This window comes from Lacerta agilis, chromosome 11 (assembly GCF_009819535.1).
Source record: "Lacerta agilis isolate rLacAgi1 chromosome 11, rLacAgi1.pri, whole genome shotgun sequence".
NCBI lineage: Eukaryota > Metazoa > Chordata > Lepidosauria > Squamata > Lacertidae > Lacerta > Lacerta agilis.
Window position 1 is genome coordinate 48,945,647 of NC_046322.1, and position 26,673 is coordinate 48,972,319.

General features: G+C 41.9%; 1 protein-coding gene across 2 annotated transcripts in view; it reads left to right on the plus strand.

The window, feature by feature from the left end:
• ADAMTS19 (ADAM metallopeptidase with thrombospondin type 1 motif 19) overlaps nucleotides 1–26,240 on the plus strand; it is a 114,898-nt gene extending 88,658 nt beyond the window's left edge. For both annotated transcript variants that reach the window (XM_033164022.1, XM_033164023.1), the window contains exons 17-23: nucleotides 1,135–1,292; nucleotides 3,236–3,389; nucleotides 4,477–4,612; nucleotides 6,045–6,249; nucleotides 7,307–7,459; nucleotides 21,374–21,551; nucleotides 24,543–26,240. In XM_033164022.1, coding sequence (XP_033019913.1) covers nucleotides 1,135–1,292; nucleotides 3,236–3,389; nucleotides 4,477–4,612; nucleotides 6,045–6,249; nucleotides 7,307–7,459; nucleotides 21,374–21,551; nucleotides 24,543–24,694 — 1,136 coding nt within the window. In that variant the 3' untranslated portion in view covers nucleotides 24,695–26,240. The remainder of the gene's footprint in view (nucleotides 1–1,134; nucleotides 1,293–3,235; nucleotides 3,390–4,476; nucleotides 4,613–6,044; nucleotides 6,250–7,306; nucleotides 7,460–21,373; nucleotides 21,552–24,542) is intronic.
• Nucleotides 26,241–26,673: the final 433 nt, after the last annotated feature.

Sequence of the window (26,673 nt, forward strand, 5' to 3'; positions counted from 1 at the left end):
TGTGTTACTTGTGGAGGACAGAAAACAACTGACTTGAGAGGAGAACAAGGACTACCTCTGTTATGTCCTGGATGGGCCCCCCCACCAGCCAACCATTGTGATCTGATCAACCACTACCACCATTGACCCTCTCATATCTCTCATGCTCCACCCTCTTTTCCCAGCCTGATGGCCCAGTTGACCACCACAGCTGTAGAGATAACCATGAGCCTTTCTGTGGGGCATACTTTGGGGCATGCTATTGAAAGAAAATCTGGGAGCTCTGGGTTTGCAAAGGCCTCACAGCACAGATTACAAGTTTGCGATTGGTTTAGCCTAAAAAGCTCTGCAAAATGAAGTCCATTCCCTTGATGGAAAGATGTATTAATTGTAGCTTCTGTTGGATCATGGTGTTAAGAAGATAATGAGGTGCAGGATGAGGTGAATGCAGGAAACTGAGGGCTGTAGCCAACTAACTACTACTCTAAGTAGACCCACTGAAATTAATGGGCATGACTAATTTGGGTCCATTAATATTTATGGCTTTGCTCTTAGTAGAATACAACCCTGAGTTTTATCACAGATTGGAACAAATAAGCCAACTTTATGCTTCTTAAGTTTTTTTTTTTCCAAAGCCATCTAAGCTACTTGCCATCACATCTTTTTTAAGTTAGTAATTTCAAAGCTCTAGTAGTTTTATCAATAGCTTGTGTTCAAAGAACATTTTAAAATCCAGCTACATTGGCACATGAAGTTCATAGAGTGCAGTAATGAGATTCTATTGCATCTTAGCTGCTGTTGTAATTATTTTTAAATACCATGTTCTAGTGCATTCATGTAGCACAAACAATGAATCTGTAATGTATAGTTTGTACTATCCATATTGCATGATTATGAACTTTATCTCAACCACTCACTATTTTATTGAACCCTGTCCTAAATATGGAAAGAATTTTGTCAATTCTAAATATATGGCTTTTATCATTTATCCCAACTGGAAAACAGATAAAATGTTTTCTTGCTGAGATTTCTTTATTATGCTTATTACTCATAAATAGCTTTGTAACTGAACCAGCGTAGGAAAAAAAATATTCTCATAGAACAACTGGAAAATGAACCATTTTCTTCTATACTGTTTCCCAATGTTATCTGCAGCTCTCCGAGATGCCGGCAAACAGTCTATTAATAGTGACTGGAAGATAGAACATTCTGGGACATTCAACATTGCTGGTACCACTGTTCATTACGTTAGGAGAGGTCTATGGGAAAAAATCTCAGCCAAAGGTCCAACCACATCACCTTTGCATTTATTGGTATGGATGACCATTTAAAAACTATTTTATACTATAATAAATCCTAAGACATTGCCTCTAAATGCATGTATATGAATACACTAGGGATTGATGGATAAGTCTGTTTCTGGTTCATATGGATTTCACTTGTATTCATTGGTTATTCTGTTCCATCCTGTTTCTAATCTGCGGTGGTGATGATGATGATTTTAAAATCTCTATGAAAATTCGTATTTGACTGCTGTATCCCAGTGTATGCATTTCTAAATGAATTTAATGCTGAAGTGTTCAATTTTTACACATTTTAGTACATTTTTGGAGCTGTGAACAGTACCACAAAATTCAGAGAAATGTAATTATGTCGATTGGGTTGGTTTACTTAAAAATGAGGACCAAACAAAATTCCCTTCCATCCCTGGCAGGCAAACACACAGAATTTTTTGCAGCAAAGTATGGCAATAATCTCTTCAAATTGAGAGATTTGTCAAAAACATACGTATCTATAGTCAGTGTGGGGATTTCTACATAACCTGGACCATTAACTGAAGAATAAACAAGCTGATATCAATTCAAAATTGCTAGCACAAAGGAGCTGGATTGTTTAGGGACACATTATGAATTATAAAACGTTTCCTTCACAACTGCAGATATGCTCAAACCCTGGCAGTGGATAAAGGGTGTTTCTATCTTGTTGTGCTCAAAGAATTTGCAGAAGTACAGAACACATTTGCAAAGTACTACCGGTATTTCCTCTTGAATACGTCTCCCTTTATTTTGCTGCAGGGAACTAATCTTTGCAAGTCATTGTCTTCCCTTTCAGTGAATGGGAGCCCCCCCCCCCCCCCGATGTTTGTGCCTATAATCTTGGAATAGGTTGACGACAAGCAAAGGGGGTTGAGAAAATGAAAAGTGAAGTTTTGGTTATGGTGATAATCACTGGCTAAACTGGAAGTAGCTTTCCTTATAACAAAGTGTTGACCACTATTTGGGTCTAGAAAGAGCATGTAGTCATGAAGCGAAATTATTCTGTGATTCAAATTTATGATGAAAAGTGTATTTCTAAAAATAGAAACTTACTTGAAGTTTTAAGTCCTTGGGGCAGGAATAACCACAATACATTTACGCTATATTATTGCAGTTTTAAAATGACTATTGCAGATAGAATCACTATGACTAAAGTTCTCCTGACATCTTAATGCTGGGTGATCTCCAGTGTTAGTCACTCTCAGAGCAGACACATTGAAATCAATGGACGTATGTCTCTTTAGTTCAGTAAGTCTACTCTAAGTATAGCTTAGCTGGATATTACCCACTTTTTATAATACCTACCCTACTTTGCTAACCAAGTCTTGTCAGCTTGCTTTTGAGTTGCTAGTTTTAACAGTGGATGGTGAATATATGCAGATAATGCTCTGTCTTCTCCCAGAAAATTCTGTTGGTGACCATGGAAATTATTATAGGGAAATATCCCTCGATCTTAGTCACCATCTCCTGTTACAGTGATCAGGCGGATAACTATTACTTACTTGAAATGTTCTGTAAGAATAGCCCTTTTCAGAGGTTTTGCATCCACAGGCAAAATTTCGCACTGCATGTACAGTATAAGCCCTCTGATTTTCCCTATGAGAGTTGGCTCAAATGACTTCTGTGAATGTCAGAATGTCAGTCAGATGCAAGCCAGTGCTGCATTTCTTCATATTAACAGATGAAGCCACCTTGTACTGATTCAGACCACGGATCTGTCTATCCCAGGACTGTTGGTTGTTGCTGCCAATCGCTCTCAAGAGCATCAGGAGAAGGATCTCTTAAGCTGACCGTGATGGGGGATCGAACATGGAAAGGGTGCATGCAAAGGATGTGCTCTGCCACAGAGCTTTACCTCTCTCCCCTCGAATGTAGAAATACCATCGTTCTCCAGTGTGATATCGAGACACTCCACAATTTTTTTATTCTGTATATTGCAGGTTCTGCTTTTTCAAGATCAGAATTATGGGCTACACTATGAATACACCATTCCTTTGGACCCTCTGCCTGAGAATCAGAGCTCCAAAGGGTCTGAGCCACTTTTTATGTGGACACACTCAGGTTGGGAGGACTGTGATGCTGTATGCGGAGGAGGTAATGATTCTCTAAAATCTGTGGTAGAAGCAAAACATTGTGGGTTGCGTGAAGATATGGTGTTGGGTGCTAATGTGCTAGGGCTGCCATTATTGCCATTCGGCAATACCATGTCCTGGAAAGTTCAAAATATTTTGCTCATCTTATTGATTTTCTTTTTTAAAAAAACTGTTAGATGATACAGGCAGATTTGTTTACTTAGAAATATATTTTTGGAGGATGTTTTTTTAAGCTTCGCAAAGCTGCTAGTTCTTGACCTAAAATTCTAGTTGAGCTCCATCATCTCTAAAACATGCATGGAACTTCATGGATAAGCATTTGACACTCATTTCTAGGACACAGAATGCTTTTCGTGTGTACAGGTAAATGTACAGGTTGCCCCCCCCTTAGTGGAACACTAAGCCCAAACCATGGATTAACCCATGCTTTCTGGAGAGAGATTGCAGCTGTTTTGTTCTTGGTCGGCATGGGGCAGCAGCTAAAGTCAAGGTTTGGCTTAGAGTGCCATCCATGTCATTCATTGTGATCACACACACCTTGTTCCCTGTGCCCAAGAGGATTTTTGGGTTGTGTTTTTCAGAGGACAGTGTCTCATGTTGCATGACAGATGCAGTTTTGAAACTGAAGGGGTGGTCAATAGCAATTTCTGATATGACAAGAGAACCTGCTGTTCAAAAGAAGGAGTGCAGGAAGTGCTTCTTTGGCCAGCATTTTTAATCAAAGCAGCTACCTGAGAGACCATTTTTAAAATAAAAGTGTCAGATATTGTCCTGCCCTAAGGTCCCAAGAATCCTCAGAACCCCAAGTCGCCTCTTCTACTTAGAGACTTACTAGAGGGGCCCTTACTTGCAAAATTTGAGTCAGTGCCAGATCACCAAATAGGCCCCATGCCTTTTGGGGCCTCCGCAACAACATCAAAAGAACATTGATTTGATCTTGAAAGAAAATTACAATCCTTTCCCTTGCCACTTCCTTCTTCCAGCTGGGATCTGCTCCTAACTCAGCCACACACCAACCTGCTTCAAGGATTGGGCAGGCTGCAAAGCTTTCCTTTACTTCCACAAACGTCCCTTTTGTGTCTTACCAGGAGAAAGAAAGACAACAGTATCCTGCACAAAGATCATGAATAAGAATATCAGTTTTGTGGACAGCAAGAAATGCAAATACCTAACGAAACCTGAGCCACAGCTCCGAAGGTGCAATGAGCAGCCATGCCAGACAAGGTGATAGTGAGTCATTATTTCAGGAATGTTTTAGTTCATGCTTATGCTCGGAAAGCGCCCGTTTCTCACCCAGTGGGTGACCCAGGTGAAATGAAAGAATGCCCCAAGGCACCTGCAATAACTCAAAAGATACCTGAGCTATCCTCTCCTTTGGCTCTAAGAGGGAATGCCTGGCACATCACCTGGGAATGCCTGGCACATCCAGCCTACCGATCAATTTCGTTTACAGGTGGGTAGCCGTGTTGGTCTGCCATAGTCAAAACAAAATCGAAAATTCTTTCGAAACACTATCTGAAGAAGTGTGCATGCACACGAAAGCTCATACCAGGAACAAACTCAGTTGGTCTCTAAGGTGCTACTAGAAAGAATTTTCGATTTTGTTTTGATCAATTTCGTGTGGGTCCTGAAGCCCCCCCTCCCCAGGCAATGATTTCTGATTTCTTCTTCCTGTTTGCACTCCAAGACCTTCAACAATGGCACCAAACCAGAGGCACTGATGGAGGAAGGCAGGTGCGGTTCGTCCCGGGTGTCATCCGTGAGGGGGGTGACATCGCCGTGCCACCTCTCCCCATGCTCATTGCACGGGCAGCGTCCCCAGATGCTCGCCACGCAGGCCGCTAGTGATGCTACCTCCACAGGCAACTAGTGGCGCCCCCTTGGACGCTCACTGCAGGCAGCTAGCGGCGCCTCCCTGGATGCTTGCCGCATGGGCGACAGGCGGCCAGGGACGCTCGCTGTGCGGGCGACTAGCCCTGCCCCCGCGGGCCAGCTAGTCCTGCCCTGCGCCGCTCTGGGAGCTGGGGCAGGTAGCTCCACCACTGACCAGAAGGAGAAGGGTTCCTTTTGCAAAGGTAAAAAGAGTCTTTGCTTTGCTCCCCAGGGCAGTTCTGGGGTAGGAAGAGTCCATCCTACACCAGTGCTGCCTAGCAGGCAAAAATGCTGCTGAGTGCATTTGTGTGTTTGTGCAAGTTGACAAATTCGTACCTCCTCTCCGTGTGCTCTCAATGCCACCTACTGTGCTGTTCCAGAGAGTCCCCAGCCCTTTCAGAGCAGTTTTTCAAGGGATACAAAGAGTTGCAGGGAAGAGGAAGAATTGGCAAAGATCACCTCCAGCCCCCCTGCGTCCATTCAGAGCCTCTGCTTGACCTGTGTCTTGCTCCAAAGGAGCCCTTTGTTTGCAGAAGAGTATTCTCGAATCAACCTTTTGGTTCTTAGTTGCTGTAAACAGTACTGGATAAAAGTGTGCAATGCCAGAAAGAAGACTGTAAATCTGAAAGTTAAGGTGCCGTTGCCTCAAAAGTGAGGGCCGCTGCGCTGACAACCTTCAAAAAGCACTTGCGTTGGTTTCACCACTGAGATCAATTTAAAATGTGTCTTAAACCTCACTAGAAAATATTTTGAGGAGTAACCGTGCTTTGACCTGCATTTGTAGATGGATGATGACAGAATGGACCCCGTGCTCAAGGACATGTGGGAAGGGGACGCAGAACAGACAAGTCGCCTGCACTCAGCAGCTTAGAAACGGGACTTTGATCAGAGCCCGTGAGAGAGACTGTCTTGGCCCCAAACCCCCTTCGGCGCAGCGCTGTGAAGGCCAGGACTGCATGACGGTGTGGGAGGCTGGCGTATGGTCCGAGGTGGAGTATATGCATTGTTTTTCTATGCATTTTATTTCTGTTCCTTTGTATTACCTACACTCAGGGAGAACACGAAAGTCCAGTTTGTGATTTATCGGCGAATGCTGCAGAATTTTGCACATGCATGTATGAGAACGAATTAACTCCTTATGTCTAATTTGGGCTAGTTATAAATGTATATTTCTCTCACATATGCACGTGCTGTGCCCAGTGCTATTTTTGTAGAAAAAGACCTGCTGGAACTCACCAGGAACACCTCCCTTGTTCTCTTAGAATGGCAATGGTGCCCACCTGAAAGGTGCCGGAACTGAGTTCTGGCAAGTTCCAGCTGAAAAAAGTATCCTGGTTGCGCCAGTTACAGTAAAGAACAGATACATCACATCAACAGTTTCCATTTTCAAGCAAACTGGTCCCCTGAATAGATGAGGCTAGCTAGCCCCAGACCCCCCCTAAACTTTGGCACAGTAAATTTGGGCTCAAGGAGCAAAAGGAACATTGCATATTAACTGAATTTATTGTCTGAATCCTTCCACAATGTTTTCTTGTATCTGCACTTTGCCCATTCAATTTCATTTTAATGATTGCATTTATTAGGTAGAAGAAAGAGAGAGCTATAGATCTCTGTAGGGACGCAGGTGGCACTGTGGTGTGAACCACTGAGCCTTGGGCTTGCCAATCAGAAGGTCGGCTGTTCAAATCCCTGCGGCGGGGTGAGCTGCCGTTGCTCGGTCCCAGCTCCTGCCAACCTAGCAGTTTGAAAGCACGTCAAAGTGCAAGTAGATAAATAGGTACCACTCCGGTGGGAAGGTAAACAGTGTTTCCATGCGCTGCTCTGGTTTCGCCAGAAGCGGCTTAGACATGCTGGCCACATGACCCGGAAGCTGTCTGTGGACAAATGTCTGCTCCCTCGGCCAGTAAAGCGAGAGGAGCGCCATAACCCCAGAGTCGTTCGCGACTGGACTTAACTGTCAGGGGTCCTTTACCTTTTTATAGATCTCTGTGCAGAATGCCACGATGTGTATTGTGTGTGTGCATCATTTTAAACACCTTTCTACAGTGCTCTGTAAAATGTGGAAAGGGAGTACGCCATCGGACCGTAAGGTGCACCAATCCTCGAAAGAAGTGTGTTTTGTCTACAAGGCCTAGAGAAGCAGAAGACTGTGAAGACTATTCCAAATGCTACGTCTGGAGAATGGGAGACTGGTCTAAGGTAAAACATGCTTCATACTACCGCTACGATTTTATATTTACTAGCCATTGTCAAATATGCTACAGTGCTTCTCCAATGAAGGCCAAGACCAGTGCAGACTGAATAGAACAATGTGGTAAAGTTGTCACAAGGCAGATAATAGATTGGGGGTGGCAAACCTGTGGCCTTTAAGATATTGTTGAACTCCATTTCCCATCAGACCTAGCCCCCTCCCCCTCAAAAAAAAAATCCCTTCTCCCTCTGGCAGTGTTTTAACTGTGACCTTATAGCCCACCAGTGTCCAGAGTCAGATCCCGAAATTCACTAAGTCTTCCTGACAGACTTCCAAGCTCGTCTACACCACTGTAAGAAATAGAAACCTGTCGTTATTCAAAGAATGCAGGTTTGCATCGCATGTCATTTTCTATATGCTCTTTTCTAGAATCTTTATTTGCTTCACTGCTCTTTTATATGTAAAGATTTGCCCTTTTGAAAGTGAGTGAAATTAGGAATTTCCCAGACATAGCCGGAATACTGCGATGTCTGGGTGGATATGGCTAAAATGTCCGGGGGAATCCAGATTTTCACTTTTTGAAATATGGCAACCCTAGTGAAATCTTCTTGCAGATCACATAACAATTTAAATTGTGTGTGTGTGTGTCATTTGCAGGTTTTTAACCAGAAGCATTTTATAGTCACCTTTGGAGTTACACTGCTGTCGTTTGTGAACTTGATTAAAGCAAGTATCTCATGCGGCTGTAAGGAAAATGAGCAGACCTGTGTGAATATTCAGCTGAATTGTGTATTGTGCAGTTGAGGTTTTCAAAGGTTTATATCAATTTCTCAGCAGAGGAATGAGTTCAGCTTTGACTACACTCGCATTTCCTATCTTTTTCTCTCCGTGACTAAACTATCCCACCCTCAGACTAGTGCATAGCAACATGATGCTGCAGCTTACATGGTAATATAGCTTCAATTAGAAAAAAGAAATTGAAGACCCATATCATTGCTCACGGCTGATTGTCTGTGATACAGAATAATTAGTGCAGCCTTCCATCACTCTGGGCTTTGCTGTTTTTGCTCTTTGGGATTTTTTCCCCGCTGGACAGTGATAGGAAGCTGCTCTTTTGAGAAATGGCAAGTTCTTGTCAAACGGGTGCCAAAACGCAGCTTGAGAAACGCAAATGTCACTTGTCACATGTTGTGACAGGAAGCTTAATCAGATGCCATTTGGCTTTCTGTTTAGGGTGCCCTTCTAAAGTATCCCTTTAACTTTGAACTTAAGAGGAATGGTAAAATAAAAGACAATATGAAAAGTAGAGCATAGGACAGTATTACCAAAGCAAAGATGTAAAAATGGATTTTAAAATGTTTCAGGAAAAATAAAAGATTGTATAGGTTTCTATTGTTCGGCATTTCAGCGGAACAGAAGCCAGATAAAAGGGATGCTAAACGTGTTCCTCAAAGCTCAATGTATCGTGTCAGGTTCTCTGAAACTTTAGCGTTATATACCCAGGTCTTTAATAGATGCTAGTAGCAAACAAAGTGGCTCTAAGCAGTAAAGTGCTGGCAACTAGTGTCAGTCTGTGTTGTGTGCCTGTCATGGCGATGACAGTGTGGGATCCAAGCTTTTTTAATTGTCTTGGGCTAGCATTCATTGTAGCAAGTGGCCCTCCGTGGGGTACAATTTGCACACAATTCAATGTGTAAATCGGATTTTCTTAGGCAAAAGGAGCTTAGTGGTAGAAAGAACTGGAAGGAGCTCAGAGTTAGGATGCTTTTCATATTCATGAGGACAAGTAAAAAAATAAAAGTGGGCATAGCAATGTGAGCTGTGTCGACTGGCACCATCATGGAGTTCGTCAGTATTCAGTTAAGAGGCTATGCAGAGAGACTAGAAGTGAGGAGGCTGGAGGCATTGTTGCCCTGTGCGCTTACGTTGACCCTGCTTGGCAGGGGGTTTGACTGGATGGCCCTTGTGGTCTCTTCCAACTCTATGATTCTATAAAGCTGTATCTCCCCTCGTCCCTAGGGATAGAGGAGAACTGCAGTTTGGTTAGGATTTTAATGTGAACCTGCCTCATTTTCGTTTTCTGAAACCCAGCTTACCTTTTAAATTTGCACTTTTCCGACTTTTGCGATCCAGCTGGGCAGCCAAATAACGTAAACAAAAATGCATCCGGCGGCAGAAAGTGTGCAGCAAAATGCATATATTAGGGGAAATAACATAAACCACGCATTATATGCGGTGAAAATCCTTGCGGTAATGTGTGTATTAGGCAAGAAAATTACATAGTGTATATTTTTTTGGGAGGGGGGGAGAAATGTGCACTAAAATGCTAATGAAGTTTTCGTCATGAAGGGTTTTTGTTTATTAATTCCAAACTGATGGAGATGGGGAAAATGAGATACAGAGAGAAAAGAAAATTGAAAGGTTCGTCCAGCCTGCCTACCTATTGCAGCTGTATGTAACAGCTCTCCATGTGGGTTGAAAATATGGTGGCAGTAGCAGTGAGGAGACCCAGTTACCGATCTTGATATGTGAATATTTTTATCGATTCGTATCCAAGACTCAAACTGTTACTGTTTCATCCCCCTTTGTAGCATACAGGTAATGAGTAGCAGAAGGAATTGTTCTTAGAACCTGAAAGCTGACCCAGTAGATTGCACTTGGGAAGGAATCAATCTTTTTAGTTTGCTCTGGGACTCTCTTCCTATTAAGGCATTTTCATTCTGCTGCTCTCAGTGCCTTCCAAAATCTTACTTGTTTCAGCATGCCAACCCAGACAGTAATGTTGTTATAGGTAAAGGTAAAGGGACCCCTGGCCGTTAGATCCAGTCGCAGACGACTCTGGGGTTGCGGCGCTCATCTCGCATTACTGGCCGAGGGAGCCGGCGTACAACTTCTAGGTCATGTGGCCAGCATGACTAAGCCGCTTCTGGCGAACCAGAGCAGCGCACAGAAACGCCGATTACCTTCCCACTGGAGCGGTACCTATTTATCTACTTGCACTTCATGCTTTCGAACTGCTAGGGGGGCAGGAGCAGGGACCGGAGCTCACCCCATCGTGGGGATTCGAACTGCCGACCTTCTGATTGGCAAGCCTTAGGCTCTGTGGTTTAACCCACAGTGCCACCCGCGTCCCAATATTGTTACACATGCTTGCTTTTATATCACGTTGATTCCCCCCACTATTTTTATTATGTCTGCTTGTTTTTTCAAGTTTGTTGACTTTATCAGAATTTTTTGATAAGCAGTGATTGAAACTCCCATTGTTCTAGGCACGTTGTGCGACAGGGAATTTCATTAGCGCGAGCCGTTTCTGAGCTCTGGGCGCAGTACTGCGCCTAAGATTTCAGATTAAAACTGCAGAGTGGAAGGAAAGGAGGACCTTTTTCTGCCTCCTCACTTGCAGCTACTCTCTGAAGACTGGAGAAGAGACCCTCTGAAGAATACTAGGTGGGTGAGCAGGAGAAGGACTAGACCAAATGAACATAATATTTTAGCTGCAGTTCATTCATTTTCAGCTTTGTATTCTTATTATAAAAAGGTGTGCTTGGACATTCAGTTGTTGCACCCATAACCTAGATTTATGGTGCCATTTAGCTCCCAGCTTTCATATCTCAATTTCTAACACTGTTCATAAGTACTATTTTAGTAAACTGCTGAGAGATTTGTTTATTTATTGAACAGTCTATATAAAATGTGTTGAACAAATAAATAAAAGGTGACATGATTTTTTTTTAAAAAAAATATGGCTAGTAGCCTGCTATGCTATATCCATTTTTTTCAACATATATAGCTGCAGCCTACTCCTAACCAGGTTTACTCAGGCTGTCTACACATTCCTTTTAACTCTGCACCCAGCGTGCTGCCACCATTGCTTTGGGAAGTAAACAAAATGATAGCCACAACCAGGGTGGATTTGATTCAAATCGATTTAAATCATTAGTCAGCAAGACTTGATTTAAATCTTTTTTTTAAAAAAATAAAATAAAAATTCATTCTTGCTGGTATAATCTTAATATTTACAACCAAATGAAGGTTTCATTTTTGGAATAATAAATTTTCAGAGTAGTTTTCACAGTTAGATAAAAAAATTACTGATTTGGTTATACTATTAGAAATAAATAGACAGATAATTATGACATTATTGTCAGGTTTAATAAGTTAACTGTTTGTATTTGGACAACTTTTCTGCTGTACGTTATTGGAAGGAGAAAATAATCATTTCTTTAATAACAATTTGTTTAACTAAAACAATAATATTATAGCATATGTATCCATGTTTGTAAATTGATGTGGTTAAACGGTTTTTTAAAAAACCAGACTGAGTTTTAGCACACATGAAAAACTTAAAACAAAATCCTTATTTCCTGACGAATAGCCTTTGGACTATAATGTAACTTACCAGTAAATAGAAAACTTATCTTTAAAAAGATTTTCCCTCCAAAAGCATTTTATTTTAAAAATCCAATTTAAATTTTTTAAAATCTGATTTTTATCCACCTGGGCCACCACCTATCTCTGTCCTGTGCCTGTCCCATCATTTCTTATGAAAAATTGTGTTTTGACATGTTTTCCCCCAACCAGCTTCAATCTGAATTGAGATAAAGAATAATCTGGCTGCGTTTTAAATTCAGCAGTGTGTACACAGCCTCAGAGTCAGGTTCTGTCAATGTAAGTGAGAGTTCCTAGAAAGCATGTGTAGGTCTGCAGCCTTAGGGCTAAAATCAGTCATTCCTGAGCAGTGGTAACTTGCTTACCAGTTGGTGAAAAGGTGTGCATATCCTTAAGCAGTTAGCTGCATTTCCTTGCTTTTGTGTGTTTTGTGAAGTCCCCCTTTGCAGCAGTACTGTACTTTTAGTGTATGCCAGATCCCTGAGGCTAGTGTCAAAGGAGAATGCTGAGCGTAAGAGACGAAATGTATCCTGACACTTTACAGTCGCCTGGGGAGACGCATTGAACATGCAGTGTGGTCTAGAGGGAGCCATTAGCGTAAGGAACTCTGAAAACAAAGCTGTCAGTACAAGAGGATTGCTGAAGTTTAAATTGCTCCTTTGTTTCCCTACCTTAGTAAAGGAGGAAGGGGGTCGCTAAGTGAAATTCCCTGCAAAAGTAAAATGAGAGAACAGATGCATTTTCTTATTCCCTAATCGAAGAATTCTTAGAGGCAACTGTACTGTAATTACCTATCTCACACAAGTAAGAGCCACGAAGGCAAAAAAAATTAGGGAAAGAGGAGTATGGCTCGTTTATCATAATTATTAATTAGGTTCTTGAGGTTTTAGAAACACGTGGTCTCACATACATATACACTGCCACAGTTTCTAGGGGACTGTTCAACTTGAGCGAAATTTGTGATTGCCTCTCCATCCTTGTTTCTTGTAGACTACATCATTGTCCATTAATTGTTTCCTGCAAAGAATCTCAAAGCAATTTCACAATACAATGAAAGCATATAGCAACCGAGGAATTTCGTTGTTTCCCGCAAGGGGACATGACAATAAAAATTTATTCTATTCTATTCTATTCTATTCTATTCTATTCTATTCTATTCTATTCTATTCAGGTCTCTAAGGTGATACTGGAAGGAATTTTTTATTTTGCTTTGTTTTGGGATAAAAATGTCCACTTAGAAGGCTTGTTGAAAGAGGAAAGTCCTCAACAGATGCTGAAAAGACAATTGAGATGGCGCCCTATCGGATCTGTAACCTGGGGTGGCCCTTATAGATAAGGCCTGGTTCCAACATTGTGTGGAACAGACTTTCTGATAATTCCCTCTCCTGTAGAGTGCTGTGATTGCCGAGTAGATGAGACAATCCTTTAGGTGCCTTGAAGCCAAGCTTCAAGTACAGGTAATTTAAATACAGATCTCTCACATTTAACTTGCCGGTATCAACTTTATTTGCTTGGCAGCTGTTGATACCATACAAATTTAATGCACAGAAGGCAGAGAGCTTAAAAGCTCTTTCGGCACTGGGAAAACCTGGTGCAGATTTTTGGGCTCTGGGAGGCTCTTGCGAGATCTTGGATGGTCTCACTTGGCAAGACCCATCCAATGACCCGGCTCTGGAAGTTAAGAATTTTGGCGGTTTTGAATATACGTCATTTCAGCTTAAGCTAAGGTTAGCAGATTTTTTTCAATGAATCCGGGGACACTTTTCAGCTTCCTACTAAATAGATGGATTTTGTCAGGGGACGGATTTGTAAATCCGGGGACTGTCCCTGCGAAACGGGGATGTCTGGTAACCTTAAGCGCCATTCCTGGAAGTATCTCCCCCCCCCCCTTTAAGTTGCAAGTGATCTGTATGTGAAATAGCTGCAAATGATTTGCCTCACCCAGCTGAAATGCAAAAGGAAAACACAGAATTTGAGACTAGCAGTATTGACAAGGAAATTAGCCTTGGTATAGTTCTTTGGTTCATAAGCTAAACATTGGTTTAGTTATTTGGTTTCTATTAAATTCTGGGAACGGGATGTCATAGGCCACATCTCTAAATGACATGAATAGACTTACAATCAAAAAGATTATGTGAAATTCATGAGCTAGTTGGGCTCAAAATATCCCTAGCATCATTTTAGTAATGTTTATGTTAATAATTCAACCTGGTTCCAACAGATGAGGTATGCCGTTGTTTCCAACGAGCAAAATGGATGTGAGCTGTCAGGGTAATCAGATGAGTGTGAACTGTTTTGCTCATGATACAAAATTAGTGTAATTTGCTTCAGAAAAAGATTTCCTAGTGATTGGTTCAAAATAAACTTTGCAGCTTTCTGCTGTAAATAAGTGTCATGGTGGTTTAAAAGTTTTTTTAAAAAAAATAAAAAAAAATAATGAGAATAAAGTGGAGCATGTAGATTGACTAAAATAGACTTGGGATGGGGGGAAACCAGAATTGCATCATATATGTAGAGGTAGCCACAATGAATTATAGTGTCTTATAAATTCTAGATATCATGTAAATGAAAAGAAGGCTTTCAAGAGTGAGAAGGCAAACTCTGAAAGCAATTCCGGCATTTGTTTTCCATGGCATACCACGTTACACAGATAACAGACAGGATACACTGAGTTTTGTCACAGCGGTTGTCTCTTTAAATGCAACGCTTTGTTGCAAACTCATCCTGCTCCTTGTGAGGTGTAGCAGGACTATTCATTCAGAGGAGATCCTGCTTCTCCAGTCATCATACCCTTTGTAGCTGTCGGAAGACCAGAACAACTTACTATTGTGCAGCAAAATATTCACACCATAAGGCGAGATTGACTGGGTGAAAAATATGCAAAGCTACCCCCCACTGTGTACATGAGAATGCCGAGTGAGAACCTATTGTAAATAATGGCTACCTGTATCTGGTGTTAGCCTCTCTTGGACACAGGTTGCCCACTCATGAGCAATCATCATGTGGCAGGGACTGAATGCAGGGCTAAAAACTAGGGTGAATGCAGTGTTGGGAGAGACGGCACACTACTTTGCATACTGCCTGTTGGCTTTTTCCTTTTTGAAATCTTTATCTCACTGTTGCCTGTGATGGCAGTGCCATTGGCAGCAATACAGTTTCTGTCTAGGTAAGCTCTCCCATAACCACCAAATGATCCAGACGCAGCATCATTTCAGGCAGTGCAATTTTTCTAGAAAAAGAGGTGCTGCAACTCACCATGAACGCCTCCCTTGTTCTCTTAGAATGGCAATGGCGCCCACCGGAGAGGTGCTGGAACTGAGTTCTGGCTGGGGGAAAAGCCCTGATGGGGAGCAGACATGACAGTAGTGAGGTGACATTTTAAAGTGCTTAAAAACTGAATCTGTCCCTCCCACTACAGTGCTACCAAAAGTAAGTGTCCAGTTTTGACACCCCTGCCCCTAGTTTACCATCCGCAAATGGAGACTGAATGTTTTAGTATAGCTCTAGTATCAAGCAGGTTGTGTGTGTGTTTTTTAACCTTTTTAAAAATTGAGCTTAATATTACTTAAGTTTCAAGTCCAGGCCTCTTCTTTCAGGCTGTCTAGAGGCTAGCTAATATAGTATACCTTTCATTTTCCAAACAAGCCTATCATTCCTTAAAATTGATGTTGACACCAATGATTGAACTCTGGAGTCCTGATCTAACTGGAAATGATTGTATAATCAGTACAGGCATGTTTCCAGTCAAGCAAAAAGTTCTTTTCTAAGTGAGTGCCGTTCATGTCAATTTGAAGACATGTCTGATGATACAGTTCAAACAAATTTATCCTAAATTGGATATTTTCCGTGGAAAAATCAGATGTTCTTTATTTTGTAATTTCCCATCCTTTGAGAAATAATTGTCTACCTTTCCCCTCTTACAGATATTTCTTGTTTGAACTCATCTGTCTTTTAAACAACTTATTTTTTTAAAAAAAATCTAGAACAAAATGTGATTAATTCTACTAAAACCTGCCAAGATAAACATCTTGGGTAGGCCGGCTAGCTATTTGCTATGTCATCTTATGAATTAATTATCCGTTATCAGTTTGGGGGCTGGTGGCAAGTTACAAGCTTACAACAAGACAGCTGCTTATGCATTCAAAAGTGCTCCAATCTTGCTTGGAATCTGGCTGGCCACTGTGAGAACAGGATGCTGGACTAGATGGGTCATTGGCCTATCTAGCATGGCTCTTCTACTGTTCTTATTGTGAGGCACAACCTGATACCACCTTTCTCACTCACTGGATCATCACAAGGGCTGACATTGATGCTGAAATCCAGCATTGCTTGAGCTCTGCAAGTGCAGCTTTCTCCCGATTGAAGTGCAGAGTGTTTGAGGACCGGGACGTTCACAGGGAAACCAAAATGCTTGTTCACAAAGCTATTCTACTACCAACCTTACTGTATGCTTGTGAAACATGGACCACTTCTAAACGCCATCTCCAACTCCTCAAAAGATTCCATCAACAGTGTCTCCGAAAAATTTTACACATCCGTTGGGAAGAAAGGAGAACTCATACAAGTGTACTGGAAGAAGCAAAGATCACAAGTGTTGAAGTGAAGATTCTTCAACATCAACTTCGTTGGACTAGTCATGTTGTTTGGATGCCTGATTACCATCTTCCAAAGCGACTCCTCTATTCTGAACTTAAAAATGGAAAGCGCAATGCTGGTGGTCAACAAAAGAGGTTTAAAGACTGTCTCAAGGCAAATCTTTAAAAATGTAGTATAAACACCGACAATTGGGAAACACTGGCCTGTGAGCTCTCTAATTGGAGAACAGCCTTTACCAAAGGTGTCATGGGCTTTGAAGACACTCAAACTCAGGACAAAAGGGAGAAACGTGCTAAGAGGAAGGCACGCTTGGCAAATCCACACCGTGATCAACTCCCACCCGGGAACCAATGTCCCCACTGTGGAAGGATGTGTGGATCCAGAATTGGCCTCCACAGTCACTTATGGACTCACTGTTAAAACCTTGTTTATGGAAGACAATCTTACTCAGCTACGAGTGATGCCAAGGAAGAAGAGTTCCACTGTCCTGACCATCTGTGATAATGTGCAGTCCACACAATACCATCTAAAGCAAATTACTTCCCTCCCAATGAATCCAGGGAACTGTATTTTGTTATGAGTGCTAGGAATGGTAGCTCTGCAAGGGGTGAACTACAGTTCCCGGGCTTCTTTGGGGGGAGCCATTCACTTTAAATGTATGATAAGGATGCATTGACAGAAAAGGGCAGCTCATCCCCTTGCCTCGTAACTATGACCTAGCATCATACCCAGCAGTCTCAATGCTCTTCCTTGGGCTGGATGAGAAAAGCTAATGGAAGGGGCTAGTATTAGCTGGAATTTGCCATTCCATCCCGTGCCAGCCTCTTGACCCCCTGAAAAAATTCTCCCAGGTGTCAGTGACCCTTCGTACTGTGGTGGGCTGCTGTCTGGGGGAGGCTGAGGAGGAATCTCCAAAAACCAAGTGGTGGCTCTGATCATGAAGTACTGAAGTCTGTTGTAACAAAGCTTTGCTACAAGTTGCCGCTGAGGATGTTTCTCAAGAGGCTGATCAGAACAAGATATAGTGTCCCATCTCGAAGCAATGAAACAGCTGGTAGAATGCGTTCAAAGAGGCATCTAGCTGCTTTAATTGAGTTATACTCAGAAACGAGCATGCTGTTGAAAGCTAATCTTAGTGGTGAATTATTTGCAAGGAGGGCTTTACTTCATTTGGCGTGCCTGTAACATCAGATTTCTGAGAAATTATTTTTCTGAATGGAATTTGGGAGAATTAGAAACAGCTTGAAGAAAAAGAAAATTCAGTTCCAAGTGTAAGCATAGCAAGTTGGAAGTTAAGTCCAGTGGAATCTAGTGGGATTTTTGCATAAAAAATATATTTTCGGAGAAGGCTATAGACAATCACAGCGAGTACAAAGGTTGCTATAGGAGACCCTTAAAGCATTTAAATTCAAGGAGATATTATATAGGTGTGAAAAGTGGTTTCACGGAATGGTACGAAGCAATCTCAGTTCCTAGTTGGTTTATAATAAAAACTAACATTGCAAGTCATGGTGCAACTTAAGACGACTGGGAGGAAATTGGCAAGCATCTTAAAATGAAGTTAATATTCTACAGTTTTAAAAAAATCCAGTTTAAGAGAAAAGCAAAGGCTCCTATAAATTCATTCATGTTTGAGAAACATGGAAAGTATTAGTCAAGGGCTTTGGGTTGTGTGACATGTTAGCAATAATCGTGTTGAATCATTGTGCTTTCATGTTTCCCCCCCCCCCTTCATCCAAGGAGCTCAGGGCAGCACAGCTAGATTCCCCCCCCCCACACACACCCTGTTTAACCTTGCAGCAGCCCTATGAGATACAGTAGGCAAAAAGTGACTGGTTCACAGTCACCTGTAGTTATCTACAGGTAACTTAAAACTATTGTCAACAAAAGCTGGTTGGGTGTGTCCAGAATCGGGGGGGGGGGGAGAGAGAGAAGGGAAGCTTTCGTGCTTCCAATTTTTAACTGCTATAACTCTGCTATTTTTATCCAGTTTCTCTGAAATTCAGACAGCTCGTTTCCATATGGAGTAGAATACGGAATAGATATTTTTGTGTGGTTTCAACTGAAAATGCAGCACACCTCTGATATAGAAGTATCCGCCCCACTTTTATTTACTGGCTGTGCAGCAGACATTTTAAAAGTCCTCTTTTTTAAAAAAAAAACAGAGAGGGAGAAATATCGAATAAAACTCTCACCTTTTCAGAGGCATTAAAAAAAACAACAGCCCTTCCTGATGATGGAAGTATTGCACATAGCACAAGGTGGGGCAACATTTTGTCATCTGTACTTGAAGGGAACTCAAAAAAGGGAAGGAAGATTGATAGATGGATGGATGGATGCACACATTCTGGCACTGAGATGAAAACTTAGAAAGAGATGATTTCGGCAATAGCTCCAGGGAGCTGTTAGCAATACAGTATGTGGGATGCACTCACTCTGCAGCCCACAGAAATTTTTTTCTCTTCCCCCTTATCGTCGCAATCTGCTCTGCAGTGGATTTACAGGCTCCATCCTGTCCAGCCTTTGAACATATCAGAGTACAGAAGCCTGGACAAACTCAAAATATATTTTTAAAATCCTGTTTTATAGGCGGGTTGGGGCCAGCAAGCATACCACCATGTCAGGCGTCGTCTTCTTTTTAAAACCATCCTTTGTCCGGCCAGGCAGTAACCTCGCAGTTTTCATTTAAGGTGCTGCCGTGGTTTGTGTTAAGGAGGCCTTTGGTCGGATCCAGCAAAGCCGTTCTTTTGTTCTCTGTGTAATAACTCTAGAACAAGTGATTTCTGCATTGCAACCTGAGTAATCATTTGTTCTTGGAAGAAGTTGTCCAAGTCTATGTTGTTAACACTGTTACAGATTGGCACTTCCAATTGCAGATTTTTATCAAGCTCGGCAGCGATTGCCTATTATCTTGGCTGAGGTTCGGAGTTTAAATGCTGCTCTCTGCCAGTGACAATTTTTCCCTTAATTTACTTCGTACTGAGGCCAGCTGGAAGTGGCTTGCAGCATTACAGCACCTTCCTCAGCTGTTGGTCTAGGGATTCGGCTTCAAAATATATGTCTCTCGCAGGCAGAGGAAAGGGAGAATTTAGGGTGATAATTGCGGGTGCCAAGGAGAAAGATAATTTGATATAGTGTTTACAGTTCAGTTACTTAAATTATGTGGAAGAGAGACTCAAATAGATCACCGCTGCTTTTGCAGAAAAAAATACCACCCATCATTCCTTCCTTAATGGCTTTCAAGTACCTTCATCCAGAAATCATTTTTGTACAGTCTTTGACAAGAATGTTCTGCATGAGTTGCTGCTTGAACAGTTTAACAGTACCTTTAGGCGCGTTCAAAATGCAGAGATTAACAGCAAAGTGTTGTTTCCACAAAGAAAAGCTGGCTGCCTATTAGAACATTTTGTTTATGCTTAATAGCTTTTGTCCAGGAATTCTTGTTAATCAGCTACAGGCAGAAGCAACACATGTCATGTGTGTACACAATACCACCTTATTGCCAGTGGTTAAACCTGAAAATGAATTGATTTGCTAAGATCACTTCATGTTCTGTCTACAAACAAAGTCAGAGTTTGTCTAGGTTTCTGCTCATAAGGCTGCTGCATGCATGGAAGAAAACGCATTTCTGGTTCCCTTAGTTCAACTACAGTGGCCGCCACACACTAGAGCATACAGAGATTCTGACCTTCCAGAAATGCTATAAAAGCCACCCATTTGCAGCTATATTGTCTTGGTTGCAACCAGCAGACAATGAATGGAGGACAAGCAACAATATTATTTTCTGATATGAACCTCAGGCTCATGCATTCCTCATTACCTTCTCTTCCTCTGATGAGTTCATAAGGGAAGAGATTGGAAGCGCCCACTTTCTGGTTTAAATTAACCAGCGTTCATCTGATTGATTTGAACTATGGTTTGTTGAAAGAAGCCAGGATCATAAGCCATGATCCGATCCTGTATTCTTTCAATAAAAATAATGATTTGATCAAAGTTTGGCCTTTTTAGAGCTAACAGACTGCAACTGGATAAAAATAGGAAGTCTCCTGTCCTTGAGTATTTTACTCAAGCCACACAATATATAAGGACACTCTTTCCAACTGTTCCTTACAGGTGAGCTTGAGCTGCCTGGGAACTTTTCACTCTCAGCTTTAACTGCTAGACATGTCTGTGGCGTTTGCCTTTCTAGGGAATACACAGGAGAAGGAGTAAGTAAGGGGTTAAGTGGCTGGCCCTAGGCTAACCAATAAACAGAGGGGGGAGGAGCTAGGGGCAGCTGAAGAGAGTCAGTTAGAGTTAGAGAGAGTTGATGAAGAGCTGTTGATCGAGGGAGTTGGTTGGTGGGTGGTGGTTGATTGTGAGGGTTGGTGGTGAGGTATAGTGGTGAGCGTAGGCAGGGTTGTAACCATTATCTTAAGTTGTTGAAGTTTTTAAATAAACACTTATTATTTTGTTTAAAATTGCACCCTGACTGTGAAAGTTATTACCAGGGAGGGGATCCTGGTTGGTGGCAGCGAAGCGCGTGGTGGCACAGGGATCAATAGTCCGTCAAACGACTGGGGACCCTGTGTGATCGCCACAATGTCTTTATCAGAGATATAGAAGAAACTAAGCCAGCCTCTTGCCATAGAAAGAATATAGTACTGTATGGGGGGGGGGGACAGGGACGATGACAAATAAACCATATCCAATGCTATTTCATATATCAGAATAGATCCTTAGGGGTTCTGGGAATGCAATTTACATCCCTTGAAAACACCTATTTGGGAGAAGAATGTACTCCATGTAAGATGGTGCAAGGTGAAACTATATTTTCTTATTGTTTTAAAACCAGACATTGAGTCTATCGTAACACCAGGCTTGGATAAGATTTTGTTTCATGGGCAAAAGTGCACGCACACACACCGCTTACATGTTTTCTCTTACCTTCATTGCAGTGCTCCATTACCTGTGGCAAAGGAATGCAGTCACGAGTCATCCAGTGCATGCACAAGATCACAGGAAGACACGGCAACGAGTGTTTCTCCTCTGAAAAGCCTGCAGCATATAGGCCCTGCCACCTGCAGCCCTGCAACGAAAAAATTAATGTGAACACAATTACATCTCCTAGGTTAGGTAAGCGGTTGCAAGCTCATATTGGGGTGTGTGTGACTATTTGTCTTGTCACATTCATATGTGTGTCATGCTTCCCCAACTCTCCCAAGATCAAAATCATGGTGCCGCGGACTTCCGGCGGCGACGCAATCGCCGGGTGGTCGAGGGCTGCTTCGGGTCCGAAGCGCCCTGTCCATCCCGGGGGTCAGGAGCCCCGCTACCGCAAAGCGGGGCTCCGGTTGGGGTGCGGGAAGAGCGTCCCGCACCCTGGGCTCCCCGGCAGCGCCCGCGGAGGCTCCGAACCCTTCCCTCGCTCCCCCTGTAAAGGGGGAGTGGGGGTGAAGGGACAACCGGAGCCGGGCTTCGGGGACATGCCCCAACCGGGATGCAAATGCGGCGACAGAGCCCGCGGTGAGCGTCTAAGTTCTACCTGTGAAGAATGGAGCTAAAGGAACCCGGTGGTCGTGAGTAAAGAATTTGAGTAGAAATCGTGTTTTTGAGACGATCCGGGGGGAAGGAGAAGGGCAGCCTGCCTCCCTCCCTTCGAGCTCAAGAATCTAACCAATTTGAGTGATTACTGCTACAGAACTGGCTACAATGTATTAAAATTGACACATGAGACTGGCAAACTTATCTTTTGGGAAGCTAACTAGAGGAAAATATCTCCATTTAAAGTTGCGGTATTTGCGCTCCAGCTCAGGAAAATGGCGACGAACAAAGAGGGGAGTAGAAATATGACACCCACTTCCTCCTCCTCTGCCAGTATGTTGGGTTTCGTCCTTGAACTGGTATTGAACTCTGGACTAACGGATGAACAGAGGACTCACTGCCTTGAAGGTGGAACTGCTTTGTAGAAAAGTCAAAGTCTTGTGTGGGGGTCTGAAATGGAACCAATTGCCCACAGAGGAGGCTTTCAAAACTTTTGGCACTTTGGAAGAATGCCTTGCCAAGGAGCTGAGAGGGTTGATGGAAAGTTGGAGAGAAATGAGTGAGCTACTTCGGAGAAGAAATTCGCTTTCTGGGGGTGGCAGCCCCAAGGCGACGTCAAGATTCTTTATATCCAGTCCCCGAGGTGTGAGCTCGGGGGCCAGGGACAGAGAATTAAGGTATTTACAAGAAGAAAAGGAATGTTACAAAGAACCGAAGAAGCTGAGAGATGATGAGATGGATACCTCTGAACTCGTGGCAAGGAGAGGTTTGGACTGTGCCTGGATCTGTGGACGTATGGAGAGGGAAGCTACATGGAAGTTTAGTGCTGAAGCCACCAGGAGAAGAATAATGGACAGAGGGGGTGTGGGGTGAAGCATTAAGTAAAACTTAAGGTAGCCTGATATGGTAAACTGAAATCGGAGGGTGAATACTGTCAACAATTTTCTGTTATATTTTTTTTATTTGAACATGAAAGGAGATATTTCAAGTTATCATGTTATTAGCAGCAATCTTAAGGATAGAAGGGATAGATTTGATCGAATGAGTTGTGAAGATCTGTGAGGTGGAGTATAAGTAAAGTGAATTTAAGTGGATTAAGTTTATGGATTAAGAGGATTGAGATCAAGATGTATATAAGATAAGAAATCGATAAGAATAAATGAAGAAGAATTATGACGAGGTACCATTATGATGATGTATTTTTAGTAAAATGTTGAAGATATAATTGATTGTAATTATACAACTGAATTTAATTTCTTTTTTCTTTTTTAGGAGAAATGGTTATAAAATAAATTAAGGATATAAACTCGAAGGTGAAAAGGCAGGGGAAGTCAATAGTCAAGATATGGAAATAGAAATTTTTTTTTTCTAGAAAGATGCAATAAGAAACTTGACATTGTTTGTATTTGTTTTATTTGTTTTGCATTTGTTTAATTGTAAGTGTGGGTGTGGGTATATGTTGTTATAGAAAAAATGTCAATAAATTCTTATAAAAAACAAAAAACAAAATCATGGTGCCGCTGCTCATCCTGTGGGTGGGGAACATTAGAGCTGTGTTCCAGATCCTCATGATCTGGAACCCAGAGGACCCCAGAGGACCTGTGCAGCTCCATCTATGTGACTTGTTTGAGCCATTTGGGGGTTGCTTAGGACACAGGCAGGGAGTCTGCACATCTTGGGGCTTCAGTGGGAGATAATTCTATGTTATAAATAATGTGCTATCTTTTAATATGTAAGGGTCCCTTTGTCTAGCTAGCATTTGGTTTTCCACTGTGAAAACAGGATGCTGGACTAGATGGGTCTTTAGCAGGGTTGGGCAATATATCATCCAACACAGGTTTGAAGGTTTCATAATTTCTGGCCTGGCAATATATTGCGAATCATTGTGTGTGTGTGTGATGCAAAATTCACAATGTCGGAAAACCCGTGAAGCCAGCCCATGTCTCTATGTAGCTCCGTCTTTATTTCAGACATGGTGATATATCAGTGCATCACAATGTTTAGCTCATGGGTAGGCAAACTAAGGCCCGGGGGCCAGATCCGGCCCAATCGCCTTCTAAATCCGGCCCGCAGATGGTCCAGGAATACCGTGTTTTTACATTAGAATGTGTCCTTTATTTAAAACGCAATCTCTGGGTTATTGTGAAGCATAGGAATTTGTTCATATTTCCCCCAAAAAATATAGTCCGGCCCCCCACAAGGTCTGAGGGACAGTGGAGCGGCTCCCTGCTGAAAAAGTTTGCTGACCCCTGGTTTAAGCCGGTGATAATATCACGATGTGGAAAAACAGATATCACTTAGTCTTTCGTCTGATTTAGCCCTGTTCTTATGCTCCTGTGTCAAATGGTGCTTACTCCCTAGTAAATTCTAACCTTTTTCCCTATGTGCCAAGCAATTTTTTGCCCTTTTGCTTCTATAAGACCACATTGTTAGGTGTGTTTCATTCCCAAGTCGCTTTGGTTGTTGTTGTTTTGCTCCTGTGCTATGCAGCCACCATATGTTTCACACCTTAGAAATGCAATTCAGAGCCGTTGACATGTACACCTGCATTGATGGCCCTTTTGGTTTTGTGTCGTTTCACAGCTGCCTTAACGTTCAAGTGCCTTGGAGACCAGTGGCCTGTATACTGCAGAGTGATACGAGAGAAGAACCTCTGCCAAGACATGAGATGGTACCAGCGTTGCTGTGAGACGTGCAGGGACTTTTATGCTCAGAAAATTCAGCAAAGGAGTTGACCTCTGGCAGGCAGACTGGCTGGGTAGCTCTCAGCTCTTCACAGTCACAGTATTTATAAACACACACAAGAGCACGCTTTTTCAGACCAAATATTATCAGATTACATATAATTTAATCAAATTAATTATTTTTGCTGCCAATACATTTTTATTTTGGTTAAAACAGCTGTTTTGGTTTTGTTTTATGCTCAGAGTTTCCATAATTAATTTATATGAATTATTTTGGATACATTTATCAGATTTTTTTAAAAATTACTATTTTAAATGTTTATATTCAGTAGGCTAATATGTCTTCTCTCCCCTCCCCCACCTCCAAAAGACAAATAATTAGCATGATACTGTGCACTGTTTAGTGTGCTAGTCCTGCTCACTTGCAGTTAATGGGACTTAAACACACTTAACTGTGCACTGCATTGTGCAAAGTAATAAGTCATCATGTTACCCTGATTTTTTTTTAGGTTATAGTTTTGCTGTGTATGGAAATGAGATCCGCTTTATTTATTGTAATTTTTTTTAAATGCTTTGTGTCTGATTGACTTCAGAAATTTTTGCAACAGGTTCTGGGGTGAGTTGATCTAACAGCATTGAACAGTTATATTACAGAATGCATTGGAAAAATCAATTCTTGTTTTATTAAGGGCTGAATCAGAGTTTTAGAACTGTTCCAATATTTATTTGCATGTGACATTGGACCCAGAACATCTATTGACATTAGCTACGGCTTCCCACTATTAATTTCATAATCACAGCAGCCCATTTTCAACCAACTTAATTCCACAAAGGTTGTAGGCAGATTCCTTTAAGTGGCATGGGAAACGTACGGTCCCCCAGATATAGCAGAACTATAGCTCCTATTGTCCCTGAATTTTTGTGGTGCTAACCTGGGGCTGATGGAGTCTTACAACATCTGGAGGGGCGTGGGTTCTTGATTCCTACCACAGATCACTAGCGGCCCAGTGTGACACCTCATGTTTCTCCATGCCCTTAAAAACATACTGTAAGAAATGATCTACTGTAACTTAGAAACTTTTTATAAACAAAAATAGACAAAAATGACAAAGTAGGGATTTTAATCATGTGTATGAACATATACTTGAACACAAGTATTGAATCAATTAAACACTGTAAAGATTAACACTGAATCTCGGTTGCACTGTTTGATGTAGTGTAGAGAAACATCGTTCTAGAGTTTGTAACATCCTATGAAAGAAATCTGTACTGTTTTAAACATGTCATTTGATCTCAAGGGTTTTAAACTAAAGATCCATGCCTAGCTCTCGGTGCTCATGTGGTTTGCACATGGAGAGAAACCTAATGTTTAACATGAATTGGGCTAAATTTTCAGGTTGTTTTTTTTTAAAAAAAAAAAGTTTTAGAAGATGATTTGTGATAAACTTCTTTGTTTTTTTAAAAAAAGATTTTTATAAAGATAGTTTTGCAATTTTGTGAAACGTGAACAAGGCACTTACATTTTCCTTATGAGAAAAATTTGTACGTGAGTCACGTGATTTTTACATCTTCAATAATATATATTATATAAACTCCATTTATATATATCTTCCCTCCCCCCCAAAAAACCTTATAATGTTGGTCAATTTTTGTTGAAAATAAAGTATGAAATGGAGTAAACCAAATATGTGAAGGTGGACCACCTACCCATCTAGGCGCAGTATTGTTCTTCCAGGGGAGACGCCAGAATGGTGCTCTCCACATGTCATTGGACTTCAACTTCCAAACAGTCCTATATGAATCAACCCACCCAATGGACCAGAATTGGGTCTAACCCCCCCCCTTTAAATCCAGTATCAATGAAAAGAAAAGAACTCACCCTGAAATACCTACAGATGGTACCTAACGCCAAGAAAACTACGCGATATAACGCACAGGAACCTCACCAAAATGCTGGAGAGGGTGCACCACCACAGGCACATACTCCACAGTGGTGGGAGTGCCCAAAATCCAACTATTCTGGACAACAA